Consider the following 26,250-nt stretch of genomic DNA (forward strand, 5'->3'; position numbering starts at 1 on the left):
AAATATTCGCCATTTGTGCGTTAATTGTGGAAGTTTTAGAAATGTTTCTTACGGAGAATAATTACATAGAGTTTTTCAAGTAAAATGATCCAGATTCCTGTAACATTGTGAATGTTTGAATATGGTTAAATTTCAACTTTTCCGAATATCCTTCAATCTATTCTAAGAACTACAGGTCCAAGAGAAAATTTCACTAAGCTACACGATAGAAACGATGTTTCCCATGCAGAAACTGTCAAAGAAATCTGGAACATAGATTTTGTTTCCGACCGAGAAAACAAAATGATTCCACAGAAACACGAAGCACGTCAGTGATTCTCAACGTGAACGATCGATTGACGTTTCCATCAGCGTCACTCCGCTGATGCATGCACGCAATTCTATTAGCCCGCTTCTCTGCTATATTTATCGCGCGGAGTAGCCTCGGTACAGCAATTCTTAAAATAAACTCGAATGCATCGAACTTTTCTACACTGTTTAAACACATTTCGATGATCTGAACTATTCATAACGTTAAACAACTATCCACCGTTTCACTTAGAAAAGCCTACGTATTGATTTTCCACAGAAAACTTACACCCAGCTTTCACAATTATCACACAGAAAAAAATACTAAAATTGAAAATTTCTTTTATCCTACCCGAGATTCAAGTTCCTAGAAACTGACAGTGACAGATAAAATTGGATTCTGCGTAAGAAATAAATATCATAAAATATTATGAAACATTTGTACGATCTCGTAGAACTTCGTCCGAGGATTAAACGCGTTTTTCTCGGAGTAAAATCGGTGTTTCAGGAATTCTTGGTAGTAAATAGCAGCAAGGAGTGCATGTCACCGGTAGTTAATTGAAAGTGAGAGAAATCGAATGATTGAATCGTTTCACTGAATTATTCGAAGAGACACGGTGCAATAAGGGATTAAAGGATAACGGGGCATGCACGGCATGTTGTACAAATGTGTATACAATCTTCAAATATTTCCGACGGACGACGAGAAACGAAGGAACACCCGTCGACGTGATCGGGTCGATCGTAAAACGTCGATTCCCCACTGCAAAATGGCGTCCGTTAAAATTGTTCACCGGCCGCGATTCGAATCTATAACAGGGATTTCCGTGCCACGCCGCGACAAACACGTTGCCGCTGTCGATGAGAATGGTAAGGCTTTCACCTCTCGATTTTAACACTTAATTGATCGCATATTGCTTCTGCCAGCTGTTTTCAAATGATAGAACTCTCGATTCTGTAGGACAATCTAGAGTAATTCCTATAAAACTATTAGACGTGTATTATTTTTATCATCAATCATCTTGATGGAGTGAAGATAAGCCTTCAAAATACCGACGAGGATGAGGAATACTTTAATTAATAATATTCCTTCCGTTCCTTTCCGAATTTCAAGGCAGTTTTCATTTCTTGAAATATATGTTTGTTCATTAAAAAATTATACATACCAGATGTCTTTGTGAGAATTACTCTATGTAAAATTGTTGCGTTATTTGGATGGTTTAGAAGTGAAAGTATATAAAAATGAAGAATAAGCGTACTGAATATGTTAGGGATATTTGTGAAAAATTGTAATCATTTGCCCTTATATTGGAAGAAGAATGTTTACTTTTATAAAAATAGAAACGAGAAGCCTCGTGAGCGGTCTATTAAGTGTTAATTCTCTTGATCAGTTTCGAAACATGAATTGTCTGACTTCCTTGCTCTCTTTCTTCTTCGTGCTCCATCAATCTTTCACGATTGTTTCCTTTATTTTCAGTTTCGTTCAAAAGCTTCTCAATATTATCTCGCTGATACCCTGTCCTCGAACTTAATTATACTTGAAACGATTCCGGAGAGTGAAGAACTGTCCGTTATCACCATCTGGAGGCAGTAAAAGTCGAGCACGATCATGGTCATCGCATTCCTCGTCGTTTACACGAATTTTCTCAGTCCATGGAGACGATAGATCAGTTTCTTACCATTCCTTTCTACCATCTAATCATGCACAGAAGTCATCGGTAGAAAAATGTCTCGATAGAAGATCGAATAGGATATTAGGAGCGAAACGATCTGTCGATCAATTTTATACAGGGTGTTCCGTGAAGATAAACCTTCCTTGCCATTGCAAATGGTTCGTGTAACCATTGGTTATCAGTTTCCCTGATTATCAACGATTAATTTAGTTCTCTCGCGTGGAACGCTATAGACGATCAACATTGATCTTATGCTAAATCGAACAAAAAATTCTTAAGAATTTATTTGAATACATTACAGTCGCATAACAATTGTTTCCTTGTTCGATATCTTAACCGCATGTGAGTGAAGTTCTACAATTATTCTCGAGAAGCATCAAGATGAAGCAATTTTTTTCAGAAACAATGAAACGAACTTCACAACTCGAATACGTCTCTGTCACGCGAAACGAAGAACGAAACGAGTTAGAGGGGAGGAAAAGATGTATTCGGTGGGCAGTAAACGCGAGCGCATCGATCATCTCATTAAAATCGTTAAACCGAGTCACGAAACGAGCGACGGAGTCCCAGTATTCGAGTTTGCAAAGCGTGGCGCACTGCTTTCCGCAATTTTCCTGAAACGTTTCCCTCGTTCGCGACAATTTGCTCGCGGATTACAGAATTCTTCGCGATTTCACGACGTCGCCCGTAATTAAAGGATTACGCTTTGCTGTGAATTGCGGGGGAACAATTATTTTCTCGATTACAAGCCGCGATACGAGTGAAAGGGGAACAACTCGCAACTCGTTCATCGATTAATACACAGTTAGTCGGCTCGCGAGTTTAGGGAAATGTCGAAAGGTCGTGCGCCACTATTAAATAACAGCGTTCAGAAGTGAAATGCCACGCGCGATCAGTGAAATTGAGCAACGAACCGCCTCGAGTCGCTGCACGGTAGCCAATTACCGATTCAATTTCTCATGGAGCTTCCATTTCGGATGTTCACCAGACTTTCGAATCATTTCATCGTTGGTCATCACTAAACTCGCGAAAATTCGCATAGAAATTTAACGGAATCGACGCAGACTACTATTAAACTTCTCCCAAAAATAATTTCAACCGGAAACAAAACGAAATCTCTTTGAATTCATTGAAATTTATATATTCCTAAGTTCTTAAACAAATTTTATAAACGATAAATGCGTAAAATTTCACAGTTTAGTAACGATCGCAAGAAATTCCGCCGCGAAAGCCCCGGATCTCTCGTGTCTCGCGGTCATCCGCCATCTTGTCGCCGTTCCAAAATGGCGGTCACGAAGGCGGTCTCATGGTGACCGAAACGATCGACGTTTCCGAGTCTGTTTAGCGGACAAATTCCGCAAGCAAGCTCGAGGGTGAACCAGCGATGCGAGCAGAAACATTCGGAGACGCATAAACCTCACGTGCCCCCTTCGATCAGTCGATCTCCTCTCGATCACGATCCCACTCTGTCTTTTTCTCACCCCTTGCAATACTTTGTCACTCATCCGCCAGCGAACCATCGATCCTCCCCAAGTGTAAAACGATCAACGACGACGATTAACGCTAACGGTAACGAAAACAAAAGAAAGAAACGATCGGGTAATAAGCAGAGCAAAAAACAAAAGAAAATAAAATTCGATTCGAATGAATAAGAAGCGACGAAATTAAAGATAAAAGTTGAGAAAAAAAGAAACAAAACAATTACTGAATACGCGAAACTCGGCGCACGTTGGACTGATTTAATTAATCGATTTGTTTTGTTCTGTTCCGGTCGACGTGATTAGATGGGCCGACAAAAGTGAACGTCAACATCTATCTCCGCTCTATCAGCAAAATAAATGATTATAAGATGGTGAGTGCAATATAAAGTAATCCATGACCAACCAAGGCCTATATACAATACTGAATCTGTATTATCCACACGTTGTGTATATCTATTAACGTCACGTGTACATGATGCCGTAAGACTTGCACTTGTCTGTACTTGTATTATTTGTATTAACCGTATATATATCTCATGTGTATATGTATATACGTGCGCGACGCGGCCGTCCGTGCGACAAAATGGCGGGTCGACGTGGAATAAGTATCTAAATACCAAGAGAAGACGCGAAAAATCGGGCGAAACGAATGAAATTACGAAAATAGAGGGAAACGCGAAACATGCACACAACGGATAGATAGATTACACGAGTCCAGACGAGGCCACAGGGTCGTACGTATATAAATATACACGCTCTCCGTTTTAAGCCGCGCTGAACAGTGGATGTGTGCCTATCAGTCGCACCTCGTTGATTTACTCGATGTCGTTGACTGTCATGTTACTATTCTACATAATCGGCATATGTCTCTATCTATCTATCTATCTCCTCTATCTCTATAACTTTCTCTTTCTCTCTCTGTCTATCAATCTTTCACTTTGCCTCTCACTCTCTCTCTCTCTCTTCTCCCCGTCTTTCCATCTCTGACTTTCTTTCCTTCGACTCTTTCAATTTACCAATCTCTCACTTTCTTCTCCGACTCTGTCTATCTCTCAAATTCTCACTTTCTTCTTTCGCCTCTCTCAATCTACCGATCTATCAATCTCTCATTGTCTCTCTCTCTCTCTAACTCTATCTCTCCATCTCACACTTTCTCTGACTCTACCTCTCCGTCTCTCGCTTTCTCAATCTATCAGTCTATCTGTCTATCACTCATGCTCTCACACTCTCACTCTGTCTCTTTGTTATGTTACTTTGATTGTTCGAACGTTCGATTGACTGTGCGTCTGCAACCACGTCTCTCTGTTGCCTTGTTGGAACGCGATATCATTTCTTCCCCCTGTTCCTTTTTCTCTCTCGTTTTTCTTTTTTTTTCGTCTGTTGCCCAGAGACACGCGAGAAACGAGAAACGACAGACACACGGGACGCGCGAGTGTAACTCGGGGAAATAAAAGCGCGCGCGGGTGACATGAAAAATCGAGGAAAAGAGACGAATGTGGAACGAACCGACGAACCGACGAACGAACGAGGAAACGCCGAAAAGTGGAAGGGAAACGTCGGGCGGGAGGGATAATCAAACGGCGCGTGGCGGAGCCCGACGCCCCCGCGGACGCTTTTCTTGTTCGACGTCGACGACGACGCCGACGACGGACCCGTCTGTTTCCTTTTGATCACGCGTGCGAGCGATCGTGTCGTGCCACCGCGTTTCAACGTCCCTTCTGTCATGCATCGACACACACACACACACACATACGGGACTGACACGCGCAAACACACCCACACGCCGGCAACACACGCTCGCCCTTCTGTCAAACAGACTTCAGCCCCGACTATACCTCCGAGATAATATTTGCCCGGGGAAGACAATCGATATCGGGGCGCGATCGAACATTCCGGGTGGACCAACCTCTAGGGACGTTCATTGTCGTTCTGATATTTTCTTTTCGGTTTGTCTCCCCATTTTTTTTGTGTTTCGGTTCTTTTTGCTCTTCGATCGTTACGTTCCTCTTGCTGATGGTTTTGTGGTTGACACGCGGCGTGACCCATCTTTGGAATTGATTAACCCTCTATAGGCTCGCGAGACTTTGAAACTGTAGAAGAATATATCGGCGTTTTGTTGATTCGTTTCATAGCAGTGGCGGGTAGAATTAATTAAATAACTTTTACACGCTTAGGCGTGACAGTCGTCGTAATTTATTGATTACAAGGTATATTCGTTTTAATAGAATTATTGAAAGTATTCGCTACATCGGTAATTTGTATTTACAGGTTGATGTTTATTAGTTTTATACTACGTTCACTTTCTTATTATTCTAACATTTCAAATATTGGAAGCTATACCATTCCAAGGAAATGACGCGAACATCAGAATTTCTATGATTCGAAGAAAACTCCAGAACACGCATTTGCAATAAACAAAGTACACGTTAACGATCCGCAGCACGTAACGTTTCACTTTTCTATCTCGAACAACATAAATTACGGAAGCCATTTGCACTTCCGCGTTCGCTAAATGGAAACAGCGTGGGCGGAAAACCGCATGGGAACATTAACATTGACAATGTGTGCATAACAGTTTTGAATTTCAAATGCCAAAGGGCCACAAGAGAAATTAATTATCGCCGCGTAGAGATCAGGGCACCGATAAGTCGAGCGTTTCCACGAAGCATTGCGCTTTGCCGCGCGATTCAAGCGAAGCAGAACAAAGAAATTACGCTGCGGTTATTGTGATCGCCGGTAAGAAAGTTTTTCCAGAGGAGATTTTAGGAGTTGATTAGAAAATAAAAAGAAACAAGGGGAAACCCGCGCGGAGAGGCACGAGCTATTGTAGCTTGATTGAAAAGAACATTTCATGTGCAACGACTTGATACTCTAATTTATACAAGGTGGGTCACGCAACTGGAACCGCTCCAGCAACTCCGTTAACTATTGATTTTACGAGAAAGTTCGTTCAAATAATTATTCCGGCGGATTTTAGGCGCTGTTCACGTTTTTCCGCCGTCTCGCTATTCGAGAAACTTCGAGCAGCTCCTTGATTATTTCGCGTAGAACGGGAATTTTTATTTTCAACGAAAGTCACGGATTTTATTCGTCGAAAAATTCATGTATTACATTAATGAATTATCTTGTAAGTTATTCTACGAGTTATTTTATATGTAATGAATATATTGTAATTTTCGCGTTGCTGTTAAGCGTTCAGAGGTTTGAATAGATTCTTCTGATATGTTTAGTATTATTTATTGGATTTTTCATTAATTTGGGGTCGCGGAAGCTTATAATAGAAGCTTTGAATATTTCGCAAGCAGTATTATCTCGGGAAATAATTTTCCAGACATCTCCTTTCTCCCTTTTCCTTCGCTTCGCCATCGATGCCGAATAAAAAGTAGCGAAGTTCGTTCAAAGTGAATATGAACCTTCGTGTGCAGCACGTCGAAGTCGAAAGTCGAGAGTTTCCACCTCTTTGTGCCCGTTTTCCGCCATTTTTCAATATCCTTCCTTCACGTGTCATCGTTAGGCAGCGGATATACATTTTGTACCTCGATTTAAGCAAATCAGAATCGAATAAAAATGTCCTTCTTCCATTAATAATTTCATTGCAACTGAACTTAAACGAAAAACCCTTTTTATCGCTATAAAAATTATTAATAAAAATTGTTTAATCTATTTCTTGTGGCATTCAATTTCAGATTGTGAATACTTGATTATCAATACTCAATTTACGTTAATATTTCCATGAGAAAATTAATAAAATGAAATATTCAATTGAACGGTTGTTTATTTAAATATCTGTTCCTTAAATCTAACTCTTTTACACTCTCACACTTAACTATTTATAATCACAGTTTCTGTCTTGAATTAACGACGTAGAATTTGATTTACGAGCCCATAATATCCGCGGTCTAACTATTACTAGAACGTGGACGGAAGAATTGCCGCGTCGATCATTTATTACTATCAATTCAATCCTTTCGCACTCTCCTTTATCAAGAACAGTATTCATCCAGGCGAACGAGACAAACAAATTGAAGATCTGCGAACGATCCTCTTGTCTCCGTCTCTAGTGATCATCGCAGCGTACACAGTGTGATCCAAGAAGAGGATCGATATATGTAGATACTGCGTAACTAAGATAAACAAGGAATATCCAATTGACGGAGCTGATTACTCGTACTAGAATATTTCTCACGTAATTTCTGGCCACCGTATAATCGCACAGCAGCTGGTTACTAATTGTCACTGGCAATCTATTGAGTGCAGATATTAATACTTCTCTATTCAATCAACTACAAAATCAAGAATATCTCAACATTGTTAACAATTTCAACATCTACATTGAATATCCTCGATCTAAATATCTAAAAATCTGATTCGATGTTCCTATATATCTAAAAGTCTAATTTAATATTTCTATATACATAAAATTTTAAAACCTAATTCGATATTCCATTGATCCAAATGTTAAACAATCTAATTGATAGTTTCAATATTCAGAAATAGGGAATGATACCTCAACACATTTAAAGCTTTCTATAATTCAAAATGGAAGGAAATCATCGGAATTGATTAAAAATATTTCGAAGATCGAGAAACGATGTTCTCCGATAGATAAATTGATTTACTAAAGGTAAGGCATTGATCTCTGCACTGAATACGTCTGCACATGAACAATAAACGATTAAGACAAGAACAAACCACCAATCGCTTCGCTTTCACGTGTAAAAACCGCTGATCCGTCTGGATAGGATTGAAGGTTCGGTCGTTCCTCGGATCATTCTGTATGTACACTGTTCTTTAACCGCTTTTGCATTCGCTGCGGAGGAGTGACGAAACTGATATTATTAATCAGCATCACCGAGGTGGCGGTCTTTCATTCGGTAATTAACGCCATTCTGAGAAGATGGAAAAAAACGATAACCAATGGTGCAGCAATGCCTCGAAACGGTTTCGGTTTTACATTACGGACACCCTGTATAAGATTTTCATCTCGTAACGTACTTGATTAACGTACTTAACGAGTTAACGAACAAAAGAAAGAATGCGTGAATGAGAATCTAGTCTACAGGATGCTCTAAGAGTTTCTCAAATGAACCAGACTTAGAGATTCCTCGGAATACTCTGCACGTGACCGAATGAACAGTCGAAGAAAATGAAATATTTCACACAGCAGAATATTAACGACAGCAGTAGGTTTGTCACGTGATAATTCAATGTGCAGGATACTCGAAAGTTTCTCATCTAAATGGTATCATTGTCCTTTACAGTTCCTTTCATTTAGAACATTCCTACGAAACTTCGCGATCGTACACGAAACCAGTCCAGGAAACAGCTATCTAACACGTGAACCAGTTAAACAATCGATATCTACAGTATCTAAATCTACAGTAAGCTCCAAGATCTTCCAACTAAGAAGTCTCCAGCCTACTAAACGAATTCCATCCACAACCGACGATCGTTCAAACATTTATTCGACAACATTCACGAACAACGATCACTCAACGATTTCTCTATCAATATCCACGAACGCCATGCAAAAGTTCAAGCGATGTCCAATTACCAATGATCATTGAAACTTTTATTCGATAATCTCTACCGACAACGATCACACGAGAAACTCAAAGAAAACACCGCTGTCCATCGATTCCGTCGCGTTATCGTCGATCGGATCGAACAAGCGAAGCGTCGATCGCATGGCCCACGGTATCGAACGACTCCCGACGTTCAAGTGAAAGCTCGATAAGATCTCGAGCGTCTCTCCGCGAAGGATCCGCACTCGTCGGCTGGCAAGCGGCGTCGTGGAACACGTGGCCGAGCTGAAATGGCGGCCGCACGATAAAAATCGAGCTCGCCGCGCGCCTTTTGCGAACCGCGATTCAATCTTTCGCTTCTCTAACGTCGTGCAGCATGGTGTGAACAGTGATTCCTCTTCTTTCTTGGTTCTTTTTTTTTTTTTTTTTATTTTCGCGCGCAACCGTCCTTCGTTTCCTTTTCCTGCCCACCCCCTCCCGGGCTCTTCTCTTCCGGAGAGCGACCTTGTATACAGAGCGTTCGAGATATCGCGAAACCGCTGAAAAGCGGGCAATTCTACGGGCAAAAGAGAAGAGGGGCTACTGAAGGAGATTTCTTTGAAAAAGCCGAGTTTCGAGGGTCGTTTAGCGCGTGGGTCCTTTGATGCTGTGTCTGACCATCGCTCGATGTTTCTACTTATTCACCGAGCGCCTGGTAAGCTGTGATGCAATCGAGAGAGATTCCATTGTGTTTAGTCTTTGAGTGATATTTAGATGCTTCGTTATTGGGGATTATTTTTGGGACTAAGTCGTGTTTTTTAATTAGTCCCTAATTTCTTAGGAAATTATATGTTTATTCATTTCTCGTTTGGCTGTTGCTTATCATTAGAGCATTGTGTTCAGGCATTTCTAAATTGATAGTATCAGAATATTTCGAAAGTTAAATTATTACCTAACGATTTCCAGAAGTAGAAATATCCGACAATGGCCAGACACTGTCCTCAACTCTAGATCACCAAAATCAAACTACTGCTTTAATTCACATTGTCCCTTATCTCTCTTTCCACCATTAATTCGAAGAAGTACCAAAACACACATTTCCCTTGCAACTTTCGTACAACATTAAAAAGATATTGAACAGAACGTAAATCAGTAATCTAGAACTAAAAGAATATCAATCTTCAGTTCACTCTAACATCGTTTGAACTCATAAATTCCGTCTCCACCGTTGAATGTCAATTCCTAGCATCGCATTCGAGCAGAAATTCGAATTTCCATTTAAAAGTCCAATCTCCGAGACTCGGAAGCTTCGATATTTAAATTCCCTCTTTGATTTTGCACGCGGGATCGTCGCGATGGAACGCTCTGCGCACATTCGCGGATGACAGAGAATCACTGTTACCGAACACGTGTCTTCTTCTCGCCCGTGTATCACGCATACCTGTTTTCTTCTCTATGACTGCATGCCACAGATGTATGTTAAACCCGAGACGACCTGTCCCGTTCCATTACCCGTTCATCTTTATCTCTACATCCGCGTCGCCCGTCCCTTCCGCCTACTCTGTCACTCTCTTTCTCTCGCCATCTTTCACTATCTCTCTATTTCTCTCTTTCCCTCTCCCTCTCACTGTCTGTCTGTCTGTCTGTCTCTGTTTCTCCTGTCGTCCATCCTTCATTGAATCATACCCGGAGTACGTTCGCAATCCTGTACACGCGAGAACGAGTTCCATCGAGTCATCGACGGACTGCGGATGTTCACGGTGATTTTCCACGTCTCCACAGGAGCAGTTCGAAGGAACGGAAACTTCGATAAAACTCCATCTCCTTAGAATAACCGGTTACGAAGCAAAACTAACATCCGCTGTCTGGTCGTTAGATCGGATGAACAGCGAGTCGGTGCGATGATCGTGAATCTTCTGAGAAACCGGATGATTCTTGAAAATTCGAGAGGACCGTGTTGAGTATTGGAGTTTCCATTGTTATCAAGAGCGTCGAGTGGTTTCCATGCATCGACGAGTGTCTCTGATTACTAAGAAACACAATGGTATCGCTTCTATTTAATTCCTTCGTTTAATACCTCGACAGAATTTTGCAGCTATTTCTTCATTGATTCGAATGGCAAACGGATTGAAATTGATACCATTCTGTTCTTCAGCAATTAGAGTCCCGCAGATGCATTAAAACCATCCGCACGCCTTGAACTCCGACATTGTCCTCTAAACCACGGAATGATCCTTTCATTGGGCCGAGTGATTCGGCTAAAATTCTGGAGAGCCATTATCGAGACTCGCATTAAAAACGAAAAACAATTTCAATCCTCCGAATGAATCCGTACTCCGTTCTAAAGGGACCGAGGAACTTTCGGAACACGTTCCCACAAAAAGTTCTTTCATTATCGAAGCACGGGAAGCTAACTTTCCAACGTCAACTTTCTAGCAGCGTCGACAAAGGTGCGATACACAATTATCGCTATATTCAAATCTTCCGTGGCCCGTTGAAGATATCGAGAACCATGGAAACCGAAGGAAAAAGTGCTCGGGGAACGACATGAACAAACGAACAGCTTGAAAACGAACTCGTTACTCGGCCCAATGAAATATGGATCATCCGGTAAAAGGATCCTCTTCGAGCTTGCGCAAGAAAGCCGTTGCATTGACGTCGAACGCGATGCAATTGTGAATCCCGAATATATCCTCGCCAAGAGAAACGATCGTTGGCAAGGTCCGACTAGACAGATCGACTTCCGCCGTGGTTGCAGGCAAGCCTATCAAACGCACTGGCGAAAGACAGGAGCCGAGAGACTTGAAATATTCATTGTCAATTATCTTCGGAGATTAAGGTAGAGCACGTTGGACGAAAGAAAACCTTCCGCTCGATTTCCATTGAAAATTAACACGTTCGCGACCGCCGGCGCAAGTTCGCGAGATCATTGTATAGAAAAATATTCACTTTTTCCATGCAGCAACGTTTCGTACGGTTTCCCCTAACGGTTTGAAAGGACGAGGCACGGTGCGTGCCGTTCGATCCAGCGAGACGATCCTTTCTTCGTTCTGTTCTCGCTTTGGTTACCACGTTTCGACTCCCGTTCCTCTCCCCTTTTGTTCCTCGATTTCTGTTCACAGCTCGGTGTTAACCGCACACGAGATCCGCTCGTTAAACGGCTGCGGGAGACGTCTTCCGCGATAGCGAAATTGCATTTGTAGAAGGGTGCATCAAGATGGCGCCGCCCCGTTAGCGCGACGCTCGAGAGAATCGTTCGATGGCTTTTCGATAGTTTCACTGACGACGGTGGCAGATCGTTCCTTTTTTCGTTTGTCGATCCATCTTTGTGCACTGTGATTAACCCCTTGCCTGGTGACGCTTCGTTCTTTAATATTGCGAATAGCTTCTATCGAATTTCGTCAGAGATATCTTGTAATGCTCGTTGGTCTATATTAAATGAAGTAATTTTACGATTTTGTAGTTCTTATGATACGTCGATTTTTCGTGTGATATTTCATTGAATAATATTAATAATCTAACTCTTGCAGACGTGAATAGAATGATTAAGCAAGGGGTTGATTGCAGAGATTAATAATATTGTTTTGAATACATTGACGCGGGATTGACGAATACGAAGAAAAATGTATAACAAAGTTCGAGCGAGGGTTAGAGCGTCAGGTCACGAGAATTCCGGTCGATTTAATTGCAAGGCGGCAGCATTATCCGCTGAAAACACGGCGCGCACGGTTAGAGGCCGATTATTAGCTGACTCGTGCTACTTGCGTGTAATGTATTCACGAAAGTGAAAGGGAAACGGACTGAATGAACCGGGGAGACATCACTTTCGCGGCCGTTAAATGGATCGAAGGTTCTGAATAATTAAGGATCGTCTGCGAACCAGGTGTGTGTGTGTGTGTGTGTGTTATGGCGGTGAAGTGTCGTTTGTTTTTTTTTTAGACACTGGAAGAGGGAGAGAGAGAGAGAGAGAGAGAGAGGGAGAGAGAGAGGGCGAGAGAGGGAGAGAGAGAGAGAGAGAGAGAGAGAGAGAGAGAGAGAGAGAGAGAGAGAGAGTGAGAGAGAGGGAGGGAGAGAGAGGGAGGGAGAGAGAGGGAGGGAGAGAGAGGGAGGGAGAGAGAGGGAGGGAGAGAGAGGGAGAGAGGAGAGAGAGAGAGAGAGAGAGAGAGAGAGAGAGAGAGAGAGAGAGAGAGGGAGGGAGAGAGAGAGAGGGAGAGAGAGGGAGAGAGAGGGAGGAAAGCGGTCTCCAGACGACAGCAGTTAACCAAGTCGGTCACGTTTTCAACGTTTAACGTGTTGACGCTGGTATCTACCACCGGTGGCTTACATTTCAATCTCACGTCAAACGGTATGTAAAATGCGTAGTTCAATAGTTGTACAAAATTTTCATACGATTAAAAATCGGTTTACTTATTAATAATTTGAATAATTTCCAAAGTTTCAAGAATTTCTCCGTGAAACGAAACACGTGAATCCCAGAGTCAGCGTTGACAAGTTAATCGCTCAAGATCGAAGGACCATCTCGAATTTCTCATTTTAGTCGAATTCTCTACCGTGCGTTGACTGTGCAACGAAGCTACTTTCTTTCCATTCGTCGATCGGGATCCGAGAGACTCGAAGCAGAAGCTCCACAAGCGTTTCCCTCGTTGTTCGTGAAGTTTTCGTTGGTACCGACGTTTCTGTATCTTACGGAGCACCCTGTATAATCGTCGCGTCGTTCAAACTGTTCCACAGCGTTCGAACTCGGAGATAGGTTATACATCTCTCTTAGATAGGTGCAAGTTCTTTTTGCCATTCTTGATTCCCTTCGAGATGCTACTGTTCGGTAAGCAGAACACCATTGAAACAGATCGCGTTTGATTATTGTGGAGAATCGTCCGATGGAATAGGAAAGTGATAAGAATCTACCACGAAGTAGGTATCAGGCACATGGAAACCCCCCGTGCGACATGTTGCTCGATTTCCAGACTCCCACGCGGATAGTCTCGAGTCCGCGACCAGAGACCAGTCAACAGAACCGGTACTCCGATCAATTCGCAACGGGAAAAGTAAAACGATAGGCAAATAGCAAATAAAAAGTAAGAATCGAGACAGAAGTTCGTCGGCTAGCTCACGAGAATCTGCTCGGCGATGATGTATCCCGGCAACGATTAGAGGATGAGTCGTCAGCGTTCACTGTAAACATCTAATTTAAACAACAAATAGAAACATCAACAAAATACAGAAAAGAAAAATATGGATGCTCTTGCCTTTATCCCCTCTCCCAGAACTAGACACACACAAACAGGACGCCGTCGATGTGGACAAGTCCAGCCGGTCTGGTAAATATGGAACTGTGAGCCAAGATGCATGTTAGTTGTCTTTATACTTTGCTATGTATATATTATATATTATATATATTATATATTATATATTATACGTTATATATTATATATATAGTATATATATATTGCGTCTATATACATATATATTAACCATTAGTTTTTGGAACCATAGTTCTGTCAGTACGAACCATTCTGGTAGTAGTCTTAGCTTCGATGTTGCTTACTGCATGAGTTCTCTTTAACATTTCGCCTAAAGCCGCGGTGTACATTTCTTACACGAGTATATATCTATTTACTCCGCAACATGCCCGACCACCCACACGCCTGAGAAATCCGACCCAACCCAGCCTGGCCTCGCCAGACACATTTCCCGCGCGTTCTCCCAGCCGCCAAGATGGCCGCGCGTCCTTGGATTCTTTAACGCTCCGCGCGGCGCGCGAGAAAGGAAGAAACAAAAAAAAAGAAGAATTAACCGCGACCTTTCACTGTCGCGAAGTGCCTCTTCCCGAGCGCGGAACAGCCTCTAAACTGTTCCCGGAGCTAATCTTTTTTCCGTCCAGTCCCTTCAGCGCGCATTCAGACCGCCGCTCAAAATGGTTGAAGTGGCGGCCATTTTGTCAGGGCCGACCGGTCAGTCTCGCGCGTATAAATAACACTCGCGTTCGAGAATGAGATGGCTTTTGTATAGAAAAACGCGTGAGAAAATATTCTAACGAATGCTGGAAGCTTGAGGTTCTTAGAATTGAATCGCGAGAAGCTTGAATCTTAACGAGAATAAAGAAGAATCGCGGTAGACGCTTGAAACTCTTTGAAAGTCGAATCGCTACGAAGCAGTTGCGGGACATTCTGACGAGAGTTTAAACTTTAAATTTGTAAAGTTGAATTTCGACACATCGAAATTCTACGAATCAACAGATGAGAATTCGTTTTAATAGATTCTTTAAAGAATGTTTAATATCTAAAGTCGAATGTGTAACAGAGTTTCTTAAGCTTCTTTCAATTGTCTCGCGACGGAAAGTCACTTCTTTCCGGCTGTATCGTGAATCACGGGATACCTTGAACGATCGAAGGCTTGAATTCAGCGTTTCTTTCACAATTTACCGAAGATTCCTGGAGCGTTAAAGGACCAAGGCGTTCGATTACAATTGATACGCCACTACAACAAAACATACGAAGTTCGTATAGGTAGGACACTCGATAACGCCGCTATTGCGAGTTCATCGAGAAGTTGCGGGAGTACCATCTTCCTCTTGTTTCTTAGAACCGTTCATTTCACCTTTCTCCATGTTCATTTTCATTTTTACGTTGGCCTCCGTGGCCAGTTTGGAACCATTCTGCACGGAAATCTCGATTTCATTGAAGCAATACATCTCTTTCCCATTTTAGCATCGCCCGTTTCACCTGTCTCTCCACATTTTACGTTGATCTTCGCGATCTGTACCGATCTGCGCTGCACGGGATCGATCTCACTGACCCTGGATCGCGATTCATGCATCCCAATTTATCAGCAATTAGAAATCCATTTTGAGAACCGAGAACTGGTTGATTTCGATCACCCCCAGCACTATTCCCGATTTTCAATCGATTTCTATCCCCAGTTCTAGTAGGCTGATCTCACAATTAGAATCGATCACCGAAGTTTTCGCAGTCTGACGTTAGAAATTAAATCTAATAGCTTTCAGGGAGTCTTCGAGTCTTTTCTGATCAGCGAATCGAAACGAATTACTGGAATCCGATTAGTTTGTTCGGCTATGATCAAAATTCAGATTCATTAATGAGATTCGCTTCTTAAAGAAGATATCTACTTAAAATTCTAAGTTGATATTGGTGTGATTAAGTATTGGAAAGGCGTTTACTATATTAGATCGGTTAATTAAACGATCGTCTGATACAGAATTTCCTTAAATTAATAAATTACATTGATTCATTATAGATTAATAAGCAAAGCGTACGCTTCCATGGAATTTGATAGTTGAATTATTCGAGAATGACTAGTAATTGGTCTGATCTTAATTATCTGATAGTAACGATCTAATTAAAGCAATCGAATGAACAATTCAGTTCACGATTAACCTGAAGTATTTCGATCTCATTCATTGCCCGTTAAATTTGTAGTTCGCAGATAGGTTATTCCATCGAGATTTGAATTTCTAACGACGGATCTCACATCCTCACGTTTATCTTTTTTTTCCTTTAATCGTATCGATTCACGAACGAACCTACCCCATACGTTCATTTACTCGTATAGCGAACCCGAACGATCATTTCCGAAGCCTAAATTATTTGCTACTACTTTAGCGGCGCTCCGACTGGATCGCTTAATTAAATCGCTGTCTTCTCTGTTCGTCTGCAGGAGTATTCTGTACAGTTAACATTCCGGGAACAATGGCTGGACGAACGATTAAAGTTTGACGATTCCCAAGGTAATTAGACCCTAACTGCGATTTGGTTCGTAGATTAGTACTCTTGCACACGTGTACGATATCCAGCATCATGTCGAACAAAATGTGTTTATTCCTCTTAATAAAAGGAATCATTTAAAAATGTAATTCTCTTTTCTTAAGACTTATAAATAGTGCAAACATATCAATATTCATGTATACAATGTTTCACTGTTTATAAAAAGTAATTATACAAATAACGATAATTTCATAAAATTACGTGTTCAGTATAAAATTTATGAATAGCATTATTTTTCATTCATTATCCGAATTGAATAATTTATTTCTAATTAAATATTTCGTTCGATCTGATCGCAGGATTTAATAATGTCTCATTATACTATAATCAAATGATTATTAAATTATGTTTTCTTCACGCACCGTTTCAGGTCGTTTAAAATATTTAACTCTAACGGATGCGAGTCGCGTTTGGATGCCGGATCTGTTCTTTTCGAACGAGAAGGAAGGACATTTTCACAATATTATTATGCCGAATGTGTACATTCGTATTTTCCCCGAAGGTTCCGTTCTATACAGTATACGGTAAATGAAACTAAAATAATTATGGGAAACGAGCGAACACTGTACGCGTGTACTATATATTCGTTCTTCTTTGTATTCCAGGATATCCCTAACGTTATCGTGCCCGATGAATTTAAAATTATACCCATTGGATCGACAAGTTTGTTCATTGCGTATGGCGAGTTGTAAGTATATACTATATTTTTAATAAATCATTTATCAACCATTCTTGTTTAAAAATTTTTATTTCATATTTTCTCAAACGAACGCCGCACGATTTCACCTAGCAAAATACACAAAATGAAAAATGTATCAAATTATTTCATTGGATCCTTTCATTATTATTTGCTACTATTTATATTACTGCAATATAAAAATGTTTGTAAATAATCATCGTTTATATCCCTGAATTATAATAATTCGACTTGATTGGGTGATCCCCACGTGTTAACACACATGTCATAAATACTATATAAATATCTTTTACTTCAAAATTTCTCTATGAAACTATTTGTCCGTGCAAGACAGTTAACAAATTTACGTTTCAATGTGTTTCAGACGGTTGGACAACCGACGATTTGGTTTTCCTCTGGAAGGAAGGGGATCCTGTCCAAGTTGTGAAAAATTTACACCTGCCTCGATTCACATTGGAGAAATTTCTTACTGATTATTGTAATAGCAAAACGAACACTGGTTAGTCGATCGTTCCATCGTGTTTTAACCAGTTAACTATGGAATTTAGTTGGAAAAACCTCTCGCTCGGCGCGCAATAAAATCAAAAAATGGAGCGTGTCCTCGTCGAACGCAGGACGAATGCACATAGAGTATATTTTAACCCTTTGCGGACGAAAATTCTTTGAAATATACAAGACCTACAGCAGATAAAGCTGAATTATATATCAAATGCTTAATTAATATAAAAAAAGGAAACTTCACGATGATCTCTTGCTCTTCGAATAACTAAATCGTTTGTCTACAACTTAGTCTTCCAAATACGAAAATTTCATCTCGCCGAAATGTCGACAGTCCTCCGCAAAGGGTTAATGAAAGATCAAAGCGAAACAGAGAAGAATTACATGTTTACGTGAAAAAATAAAGAATTCACTGAAAGAATTAGTATCATGTCAAGCTGTGATGACGTGTATACTCGTCGAACACAGTTAACTGGTTAAGATCATGCATTACTGCGTTCGTTGTTAATGATAAAAGCAATTTGATCTGTTAACAGGAGAATACAGCTGTTTGAAAGTAGACCTGCTCTTCAAGAGAGAATTCAGCTACTACCTTATCCAAATTTACATCCCTTGCTGTATGCTTGTCATTGTATCCTGGGTATCATTCTGGCTCGATCAGAGTGCTGTACCAGCTCGGGTCTCGTTAGGTAATGTAAAATAATGATCTCGATCACACAGAAACAGAGTTTCTACAGGGAAATTAAATAAACTCGACTCGACTGCTCGGTCGTTTTAACGTTTTGGATTCTGAAGTGATTGCATAATATATTCGGAAGATATAAAAGGAAGGGCTTTCCAATTTGGAATAACTAAGAATATTATCTGTTCCATTAGAATTGAGATAAATCAGAAAATATCGAAATATGAACTTAACTGCATTGGCTTCTAAGCGATTCAAATAAGACGATAAATTGTGTAAGTGCTTGTAATTAACCTCTTATAATGAATCTAATCAGTATAACTCAATGAATTAAAGGATAAATATTCTGATATGTAATAGAATTCTTTCACAGCTTGAACTTTCTCAGAACGCAAAAAATATTCTTATCTACGTAACAAAGACTTCCTGTATCCAAGAAAAAGATCTCTTATATATAATTTACATGTTATAACAATTTTCTCAGAACAAAGAAGATAACAGTGACAAAGTTACAATCAGTTTCATGATCAATTAACATACATTTCGACAGTTCACGACCAGAGCCCGTATCTGTAGCAATAACGAAAATTTCAGTCACTATGTAATTGTTCCAAAGATCTTTACAAGAACTGTTACTTCCGGTTCCTGGTTACAAATCCACTGTCCACGAAACAGGTGTGACAACTCTGTTGACGATGGCCACGCAGACGTCAGGAATAAATGCCTCACTGCCACCAGTCTCTTATACAAAGGCTATTGATATATGGACAGGCGTATGCCTGACCTTCGTATTCGGCGCTCTCCTCGAGTTCGCCCTAGTAAATTATGCATCGCGGAGCGACATGCACAGTGAAAACATGGAGAAAAAGTATCCACCGTCGGACACCGAACAATCAACATCGATCGATCTATCCTCCGATCAAGTCGAGCCAGATAACTCGTCGAATTTCGTTATGGTCAGTATAACTCACGATGCTCCAGCCGCTTAATGTTCCATTATCTTCCGGCAACATTCATCTTTGGTCAGTGATAAAAGCAAAACAAAGCAAAGCAAAGCAAAGCAAAGAGAAAGTCGAAAAAAGAAAAGATTGTTTAAAGAATAGCATCATTTATCGATCGCCGTGCGGACAACGTTGTCAATCGTTGTAGATTCATCAAATTAAAAAGAAAAGAAAACATAACCTAAAAAATTAAAAAAAAGAAGAACGAAGCAATACAAAACAGAAATTAAAAGTTTGAGATCTCGGTCTCACTGTGAAGTTTCAGTTTTGTCAAAGTCGCTTTCGACAGCGTTCTTTTTTCGTTCGTTTCGAGAAATTCTCCGCATAGCTCGCATCCGTCATTACGTTACGTCTCATTGCGATTAATTAGCCGCATCCGCGAGCCGTAATTCCATAGTTGCCTGATTACGCATCATCGCCCCCTAAAAAAAAGAAAAAAACAAAAAAAAAAGACTCTTGACTATAGCAAACCTGATTAACGTATACATTCATTCTATTATTTTACTTTTTATTATTGTAAACCGCTAGACCGGATATGATGGACCACTTCAACATTCTCTACAGGTAAATAATCATCTTTAAAAGTCCAGTATCTTATCTTTAATTTTTATTTATATCTTCCAGTATATATATAATATATACGACTTTCAGCGTCTCGATCTCGACGTCGAATCGACACACGTCCATATATAACATAGAAAGTTTTTATTGTGTACATACATTTATAGTTTACATTATGGTAATGGAAGCTTATGTCGTTTACATACTATTCTTTTTTTCTTTTTTTCTCTCCCATACTTGTACGTTGTTCACGATGAATGCGTTCAATTGCGTTTTCCTTTGTTTTTCCTTCTTTTCATTCTTTATCGTTTCTTTTCTTTTTGTTTTTTACGTAGGACGTACGAGGTATCGTAGATCGTTTCGTTTCACAACAAGAGAAAGAAATAAACGACAGAAAACACGTTCCAGACGGGAAACACACGTGATTCCTAATTTTTTGGTTACATTTTCGAAGGAATGCGATCGAATCAAAAGGACTTGTTGTTTGTTCGGTAGCTGCCTTCGAACGAATACGCAGGGCCTCGAAATAAAGAATATATATATATATTTATATTAAGAATATATAATATATATACATATATTATAGAGTTTCGAGAGTTTCTATAGATCTATCACTTTTTTCAATTATCGTTGATCAAAGCTGGATGTGAGTGTAGCTAATCTTAGGCACTACCAGTGTATCACGTTGCATGATGTTTTTTCGTTGACTGTGGGAGGAAAGCGTAAACGAATACATTATTTTTCCAAGGATTGCTCTTAGAATGCTCTCCTGATGTCTATATTACACGTTCTCCTTGATAAAGATGCCCACTGTCCGCAAACAGATCTGATTATCTATCGATGATGCATGCGTGTGAGAGTTCGAGAGGTCACCGTGTGACTGTCCGACGTTTCCATCGTAAATTGCACCAGTAATCAGCTTTACACATTCAATGTATCTTACTTACTTACCTACTCACTCACTCACTCACTCACTCACTCACTCACTCACTCACTCACTCACTCACTCACTCCCTTACTTACGTTCTGTGTCTGTGTTCGATCGGTTTCTGAACGGAGTGTTGAACGTTTGAATCGATACTTCTCTCGAATCTCCTCTGCGATTCTTCTCTGTCACTTGTTTAGAATAATGTACGGGGAAACATGGGTTCCCCGTGTCTGTGTTCACAAAGGAATAAGGAATCAGGTGTATGTCTATTATTGTTTCACCACCATCGCTAGAAAAAGTGTACTTGTTTCGTTTGTACGTATATTGTTCTGTATTTGGGGATCGTGCACTTTTGTTTCGAGGAACGGTGATTCACGGATCGATTATATTTATTTGTCTCTGCTGTTTGTGTATTCTATTGTTACGTGGAATCGATGAATTTGTATATATGTACATCTGTATTCTGTTCTGCATCTCTTTGTTTAATATCTAGTCTATCTATTTATCGGTTCGTGAAATGCATTGTTGGTTTTTGAAAAAGTATGTTGATTATTGAGTTATATATTGAATCGAATATGAAAGTTTTAAGATTGGGAATATTTGTTAGTCATTAAATTTCTAAGCATGTGGAGATCCGTGAATCGCGGTTCGAAAAAATGAGTTGCTATTGTAAATGTGATTAACGGAAGATTGTATATTATTAATATTCAATTATTGATATTCAATTGAACACGTTTGCAATGGCGATTTTACTTCATCCTTTCGCGACTCTACTTCTTTGGAATTTTGAGACGCATCGACTCGAAGTTTTTTATCTGCCAGGGTGTAACGCCTTGTTTTCACTAACACGTGCACGATTTTGTTGTAGCTACATGAATATTTTTATTTCGTTTATGTAACACGCGCGAATGGAGTGCAATGCCTAGTTTGTGGATTTCATCAGGAAATACGATTAACTTGTATCATTATTTATCTAATGAATAATATTCTTTGCTTTTATATTGTTCATATTTCCAAGTGTTGATACACTTGTCATTCGTACCAATGAAATCTGCAATCTAGAACCAGAGTCGGGATAATTATTCGAATAAATACAGAATACAGTTAACCATTCGACTAAAATAATTACTCGATTAAAGTATTTAATCAAACATTCTATCTGGATAATTCGAATATCTTCCCACTCTGTTACCAACATGTTAACCCTTTGTCTTGTAATCTTTCGAATCGTTTCATTCTGAATAATTCGAAATCAGGAAATCCGTTCTACTAATTAACATGAAGTCGATTTTCCAATCCAATCTGTACCAACTGTCTCAATATTTTAGGACAAAGGGTTAATGAATAACAAGAAGATTTATTTATCTATAGCAAGTCCAGGACATAGCCAATAATATTTTTAAATATACCGAAGCGTCATGAAACTAATTGAAATTGCTTGAAGGAATCAATTTAAATCAAACAAATGAATCAATAATGTTTAAAATATTAATTACACTTGACTATAGAATCATATTAAAAAATTATACAATTATACTTCACGTGAACATGGCTGATTTATCCCGGACTTCCCTATAGATCTTCCAAGAAAACTTAGGGTACGTTTCCAGCAGAGCTGCGACGGAAGCTAAGATAACTTCGATCAGAGCGACGACGAAATTGATAATGGAACTGAGCAAAATAATGGAAGTCGCAAAAAAATTGCTATTGATGAGTACAATTATACATAACCAATCAAAGCTATACACAAGTATCTCTTATTAGCCCTTTCTAAATGGATTCTTTTAAGAAAATAAAAGAGGTCTGCACATATTCAATGCTTCAACACTTCAATCAAACGAAAAAGATTAATTTTCTTTACTTCACTGCAAAGTTACAGCCTGACACGTATTTAGCATCTACGTTTACTCAATTAGAACACGCCCCAACAGTCTTGAAAGAGTTAAGCACCAAGTGATCAACAATTCTCTCATCGCTCTGGTCAAGTGTCGCAAGTCTGCTGTACCCTCAACCCTTCGCGGACGAAGATACTTCGAAACATGCAAAACCTTCAGTAAACGAAGCTAAATCATATATCAATCGCTTGAAAACAGAAAGAAAGGGAACTACAAATAGATCATTTCTTTAGGATTTAGTATTCCAAACATGAAAGTTTGCTTTCCTCGAAGCGTCGACATTCGTTCGCAAAGGATTACAACCCCCATACATTGAAACTCGCGGCGAATAAATCAAATACGTGATGTCATAGTACATCGCTTCCCTCTGTATAAGTTACAAAGAGTTTGCTTTGTTCGAGTTACAAGAGATTTGCCAAGTTCCTCAAATCACAACTAGAACAGAATGAAAATCAAACGACCAAGCTTCCCAGTACTCAAGGTACAAGCGACTACTTCCACCCTCTCCATCTCCACAAAAACCTGAGAACACAAACCTCTCTCCCAAGATCGCCGCGCGTTTCAATATAAACTAGACTCCGCTAGAGCGAAGAGATCATCGAACGAATAGCAGCTAGCCCCACTGATATACCCACGTCGCCGCGAATGCTTTCAGAAACCTCTGGTCCGACAGCCGGAGGACACGATGTCGGTGGATAGGATGCAGCCATGCGAGCTACACACGCAAACGCGAACAAAAAACTGCTGCAGGTCGTGGCTATCCAAGTTCCCGACGAAGTCCAAGCGCATCGACGTCATATCGCGAATCTTCTTCCCCATCGTCTTCGCTTTTTTCAACCTAACATACTGGTCGACCTACCTGTTTCGTCAGGAGGCGGAAGGCGAGTAAACGTCGACGAGGAAGCGCTCGGATCGAGGAACGTGGCTCGCGGCCATTCCCTTCATTACCACACGACAACCACCACCACCACCACGAACGCCAGATCGAACGCCACCACGGCAACCATGGCGATCACCAAATCGTCGCCGCATCGTTTGCGCCATCATCATCACCGGCACCGTCAGCAATACCATTACAGGCAGCAGCATCATCATTTCCATCCGCGGAGCATACCGCAGCCCCGGCAGGATGAGGACGAGGAGGACGACGAGGACGATGAGGAGGACGAGCAACGCCAACAGCTCGATCACCATCTACACCATCATCATCATCATCACCATCAGACACTCCAACCACACCACGTCTCTTTGCTGCGAAATACGCAGCCAAGGGATCGCGGCTCGCCGTGGAGCCAGCGGCACTCGTGCAAAAGCTCCGTCAGATCGTCGCCGTCGTCGTCACCGTCCCCGTCGCCGTCCCCGTCGCCGACACCGTCGCCGACCACGTCTCGCAGGGCGACGCCGTCGCCGCCAGCGACCGCGCCGCGCGCCGCGCCCACGCAGTCCCGGTTCGCCAAGGGCAGCGCAAGGATCGACATCATCGCGCGCATCGCGTTCCCACTCACGTTCGTCGTGTTCAACGTCGGATACTGGTTCATCTATCTGATGCGCGAGGACTGGCCTAACCAGCCGTCGTAGACGTGAGGATTGACGGGCGGAGAGGTGATCTACCGCGGATCGAACGGGCGAGCGGATTGAATTCTTTTTTAGGAGATATTTATTGAAGTTGATGATTTTGTTGGTTGTACTTTGAATCGAGAGTTTGGATTGATAGAAAGTTTGAGGATATTTGGAGAGTAGGGGATGTTTGTTGCAGTTTGGAGATGTTTGTGGGTAGTTTTGACATCGGTTTGAATTTTTATTGTTGAGCTCTTTGGGTATAGGAAATAATCGTTGTGAGTATTGGAAGATCAAAATTGATTGAAATTAATTGAAATTGATAAATATTTGGAACCATAAATTACCATGATTAATATGGACTGGGAAGTTAAAGAAATATTTATTGAAGCATTTTATTATGAAACAATTATTCTTATCAGTCCTATGAGTTCTTTGTATATCTTTCTAAAATGAACAATCGTTGTGAAGAATATTGAAGGATAAAATTGTAGATACGGTAATATGTCCACAGAGAAAAAAGAAATCGATAAACATTGAAAATTCTAAATGATCAGGATTGTTTCGAAATGGGGAACATTAATATCCGCTCGCTCATCGGTCTGCTGGCTCGTTCGTCTCGTCGATCGCCGCGCATTTGTCAACTGAGAGGTAAACTCTGCGACCGAAGTCAACTCCTCCGAGCTCGAGTCTAACTTCGAGGTCGCTCGTCTTGGACGAGCCGTGTTCCTCTCGTCGACGATGCTTCGTCGACGCGATTGCGAAGGAGAGAATACAAGATCGTCAGGAAGCGTTTAACGTTTCGTGGACGTCTCGAGGAACACGGTCCGCCATTGTATTATACAGAGATGAGAAGTTGGTTCACCTGCAAGTTGGAACAGTACAGAAATTGTCTGTAGATCGTGCTAGATCGAGTAGCCATAGCAACTAGGCGACTATTTCAAAGTAAAATTATTATGAGTTACTCTAGAAAGCATCTCTCATGGGTGAGAAATGATTTCTCGCTGTAAACGCAGTCTCCAGTTGCGAGAAATGCTGTCAAGGGTAATTAGTGATAGCTTCACTCTCAAATAGACTAGCTTGATATCTGTTCCAGCACGTTATTGACAGAATTTCAAATTAAAGAATATAAACAAAATAAGATCAGACGAAATAAGATAGGGAATTATTGAAATGAAAGATTACATTGAGATTCGATTGATGTTTTGTTAATTTATGCAGATGCTTTTCCAAGTGAGTGTCGATCTTTGCTACTTCTACTTCGAAAGCTGCACGAGTTCTCATGGATTAATTAATTCTCTTACCATGAGCTACTTAGCTACCACTACTTACATTTCTATATATGTGTGTTCGTAATGGTACTAAGCTGATTATAGTATTCGTTCAGTGATTGAAAGAGAAAAGTATGATAAAGACAGATGTGCTACTTGAAAGGAAGAGCCTCAAACTGGTAGCCTTCGAGTTATCAGTTGGACACCTCTGATTTGAAATTTCTAGTAATTGTTTAATAGTATATCAGCATGTATTAGAATATCATTATTATATTATTGAATAATGTAACTTAAGAATATAATGATAATATTCTAGGCTACAGTACTTCATGCTAGGAGTCTTCAGAGGAGACTATTATCGTTTCGATTGTTCTGGTTTTAGCTTGCAGGTAGACAGCTGATTTCTCGTCGATGTATAATACACGCTAGCGTC

At 40.6% G+C, this 26,250-nt stretch overlaps 1 protein-coding gene across 13 annotated transcripts in view; it reads left to right on the plus strand.

Annotated features, from left to right (window-relative positions):
* The window catches only part of GluClalpha (glycine receptor alpha 1), a 55,898-nt gene extending 31,872 nt beyond the window's left edge, over positions 1–24,026 (plus strand). For 5 of the 13 annotated variants that reach the window (XM_031981014.2, XM_031981006.2, XM_031981039.2 and 2 more), the window contains 8 exons: positions 16,621–16,690; positions 17,098–17,251; positions 17,333–17,415; positions 17,789–17,923; positions 18,459–18,611; positions 19,280–19,560; positions 20,134–20,169; positions 23,645–24,026. In XM_031981014.2, the coding sequence (XP_031836874.1) occupies positions 16,621–16,690; positions 17,098–17,251; positions 17,333–17,415; positions 17,789–17,923; positions 18,459–18,611; positions 19,280–19,560; positions 20,134–20,169; positions 23,645–23,878 (1,146 nt within the window). In that variant the 3' untranslated portion in view covers positions 23,879–24,026. Of the gene's footprint in view, positions 1–3,290; positions 3,531–3,745; positions 3,814–13,112; positions 14,265–16,620; positions 16,691–17,097; positions 17,252–17,332; positions 17,416–17,788; positions 17,924–18,458; positions 18,612–19,279; positions 19,561–20,133; positions 20,170–23,644 lie in introns of those variants that run through there. The other 8 variants (XM_031981057.2, XM_031981047.2, XM_076374036.1 and 5 more) reach the window with 5 other exon arrangements.
* Positions 24,027–26,250: the final 2,224 nt, after the last annotated feature.

This window comes from Nomia melanderi, chromosome 14, assembly GCF_051020985.1.
Source record: "Nomia melanderi isolate GNS246 chromosome 14, iyNomMela1, whole genome shotgun sequence".
NCBI classification, from domain to species: Eukaryota; Metazoa; Arthropoda; class Insecta; order Hymenoptera; family Halictidae; genus Nomia; species Nomia melanderi.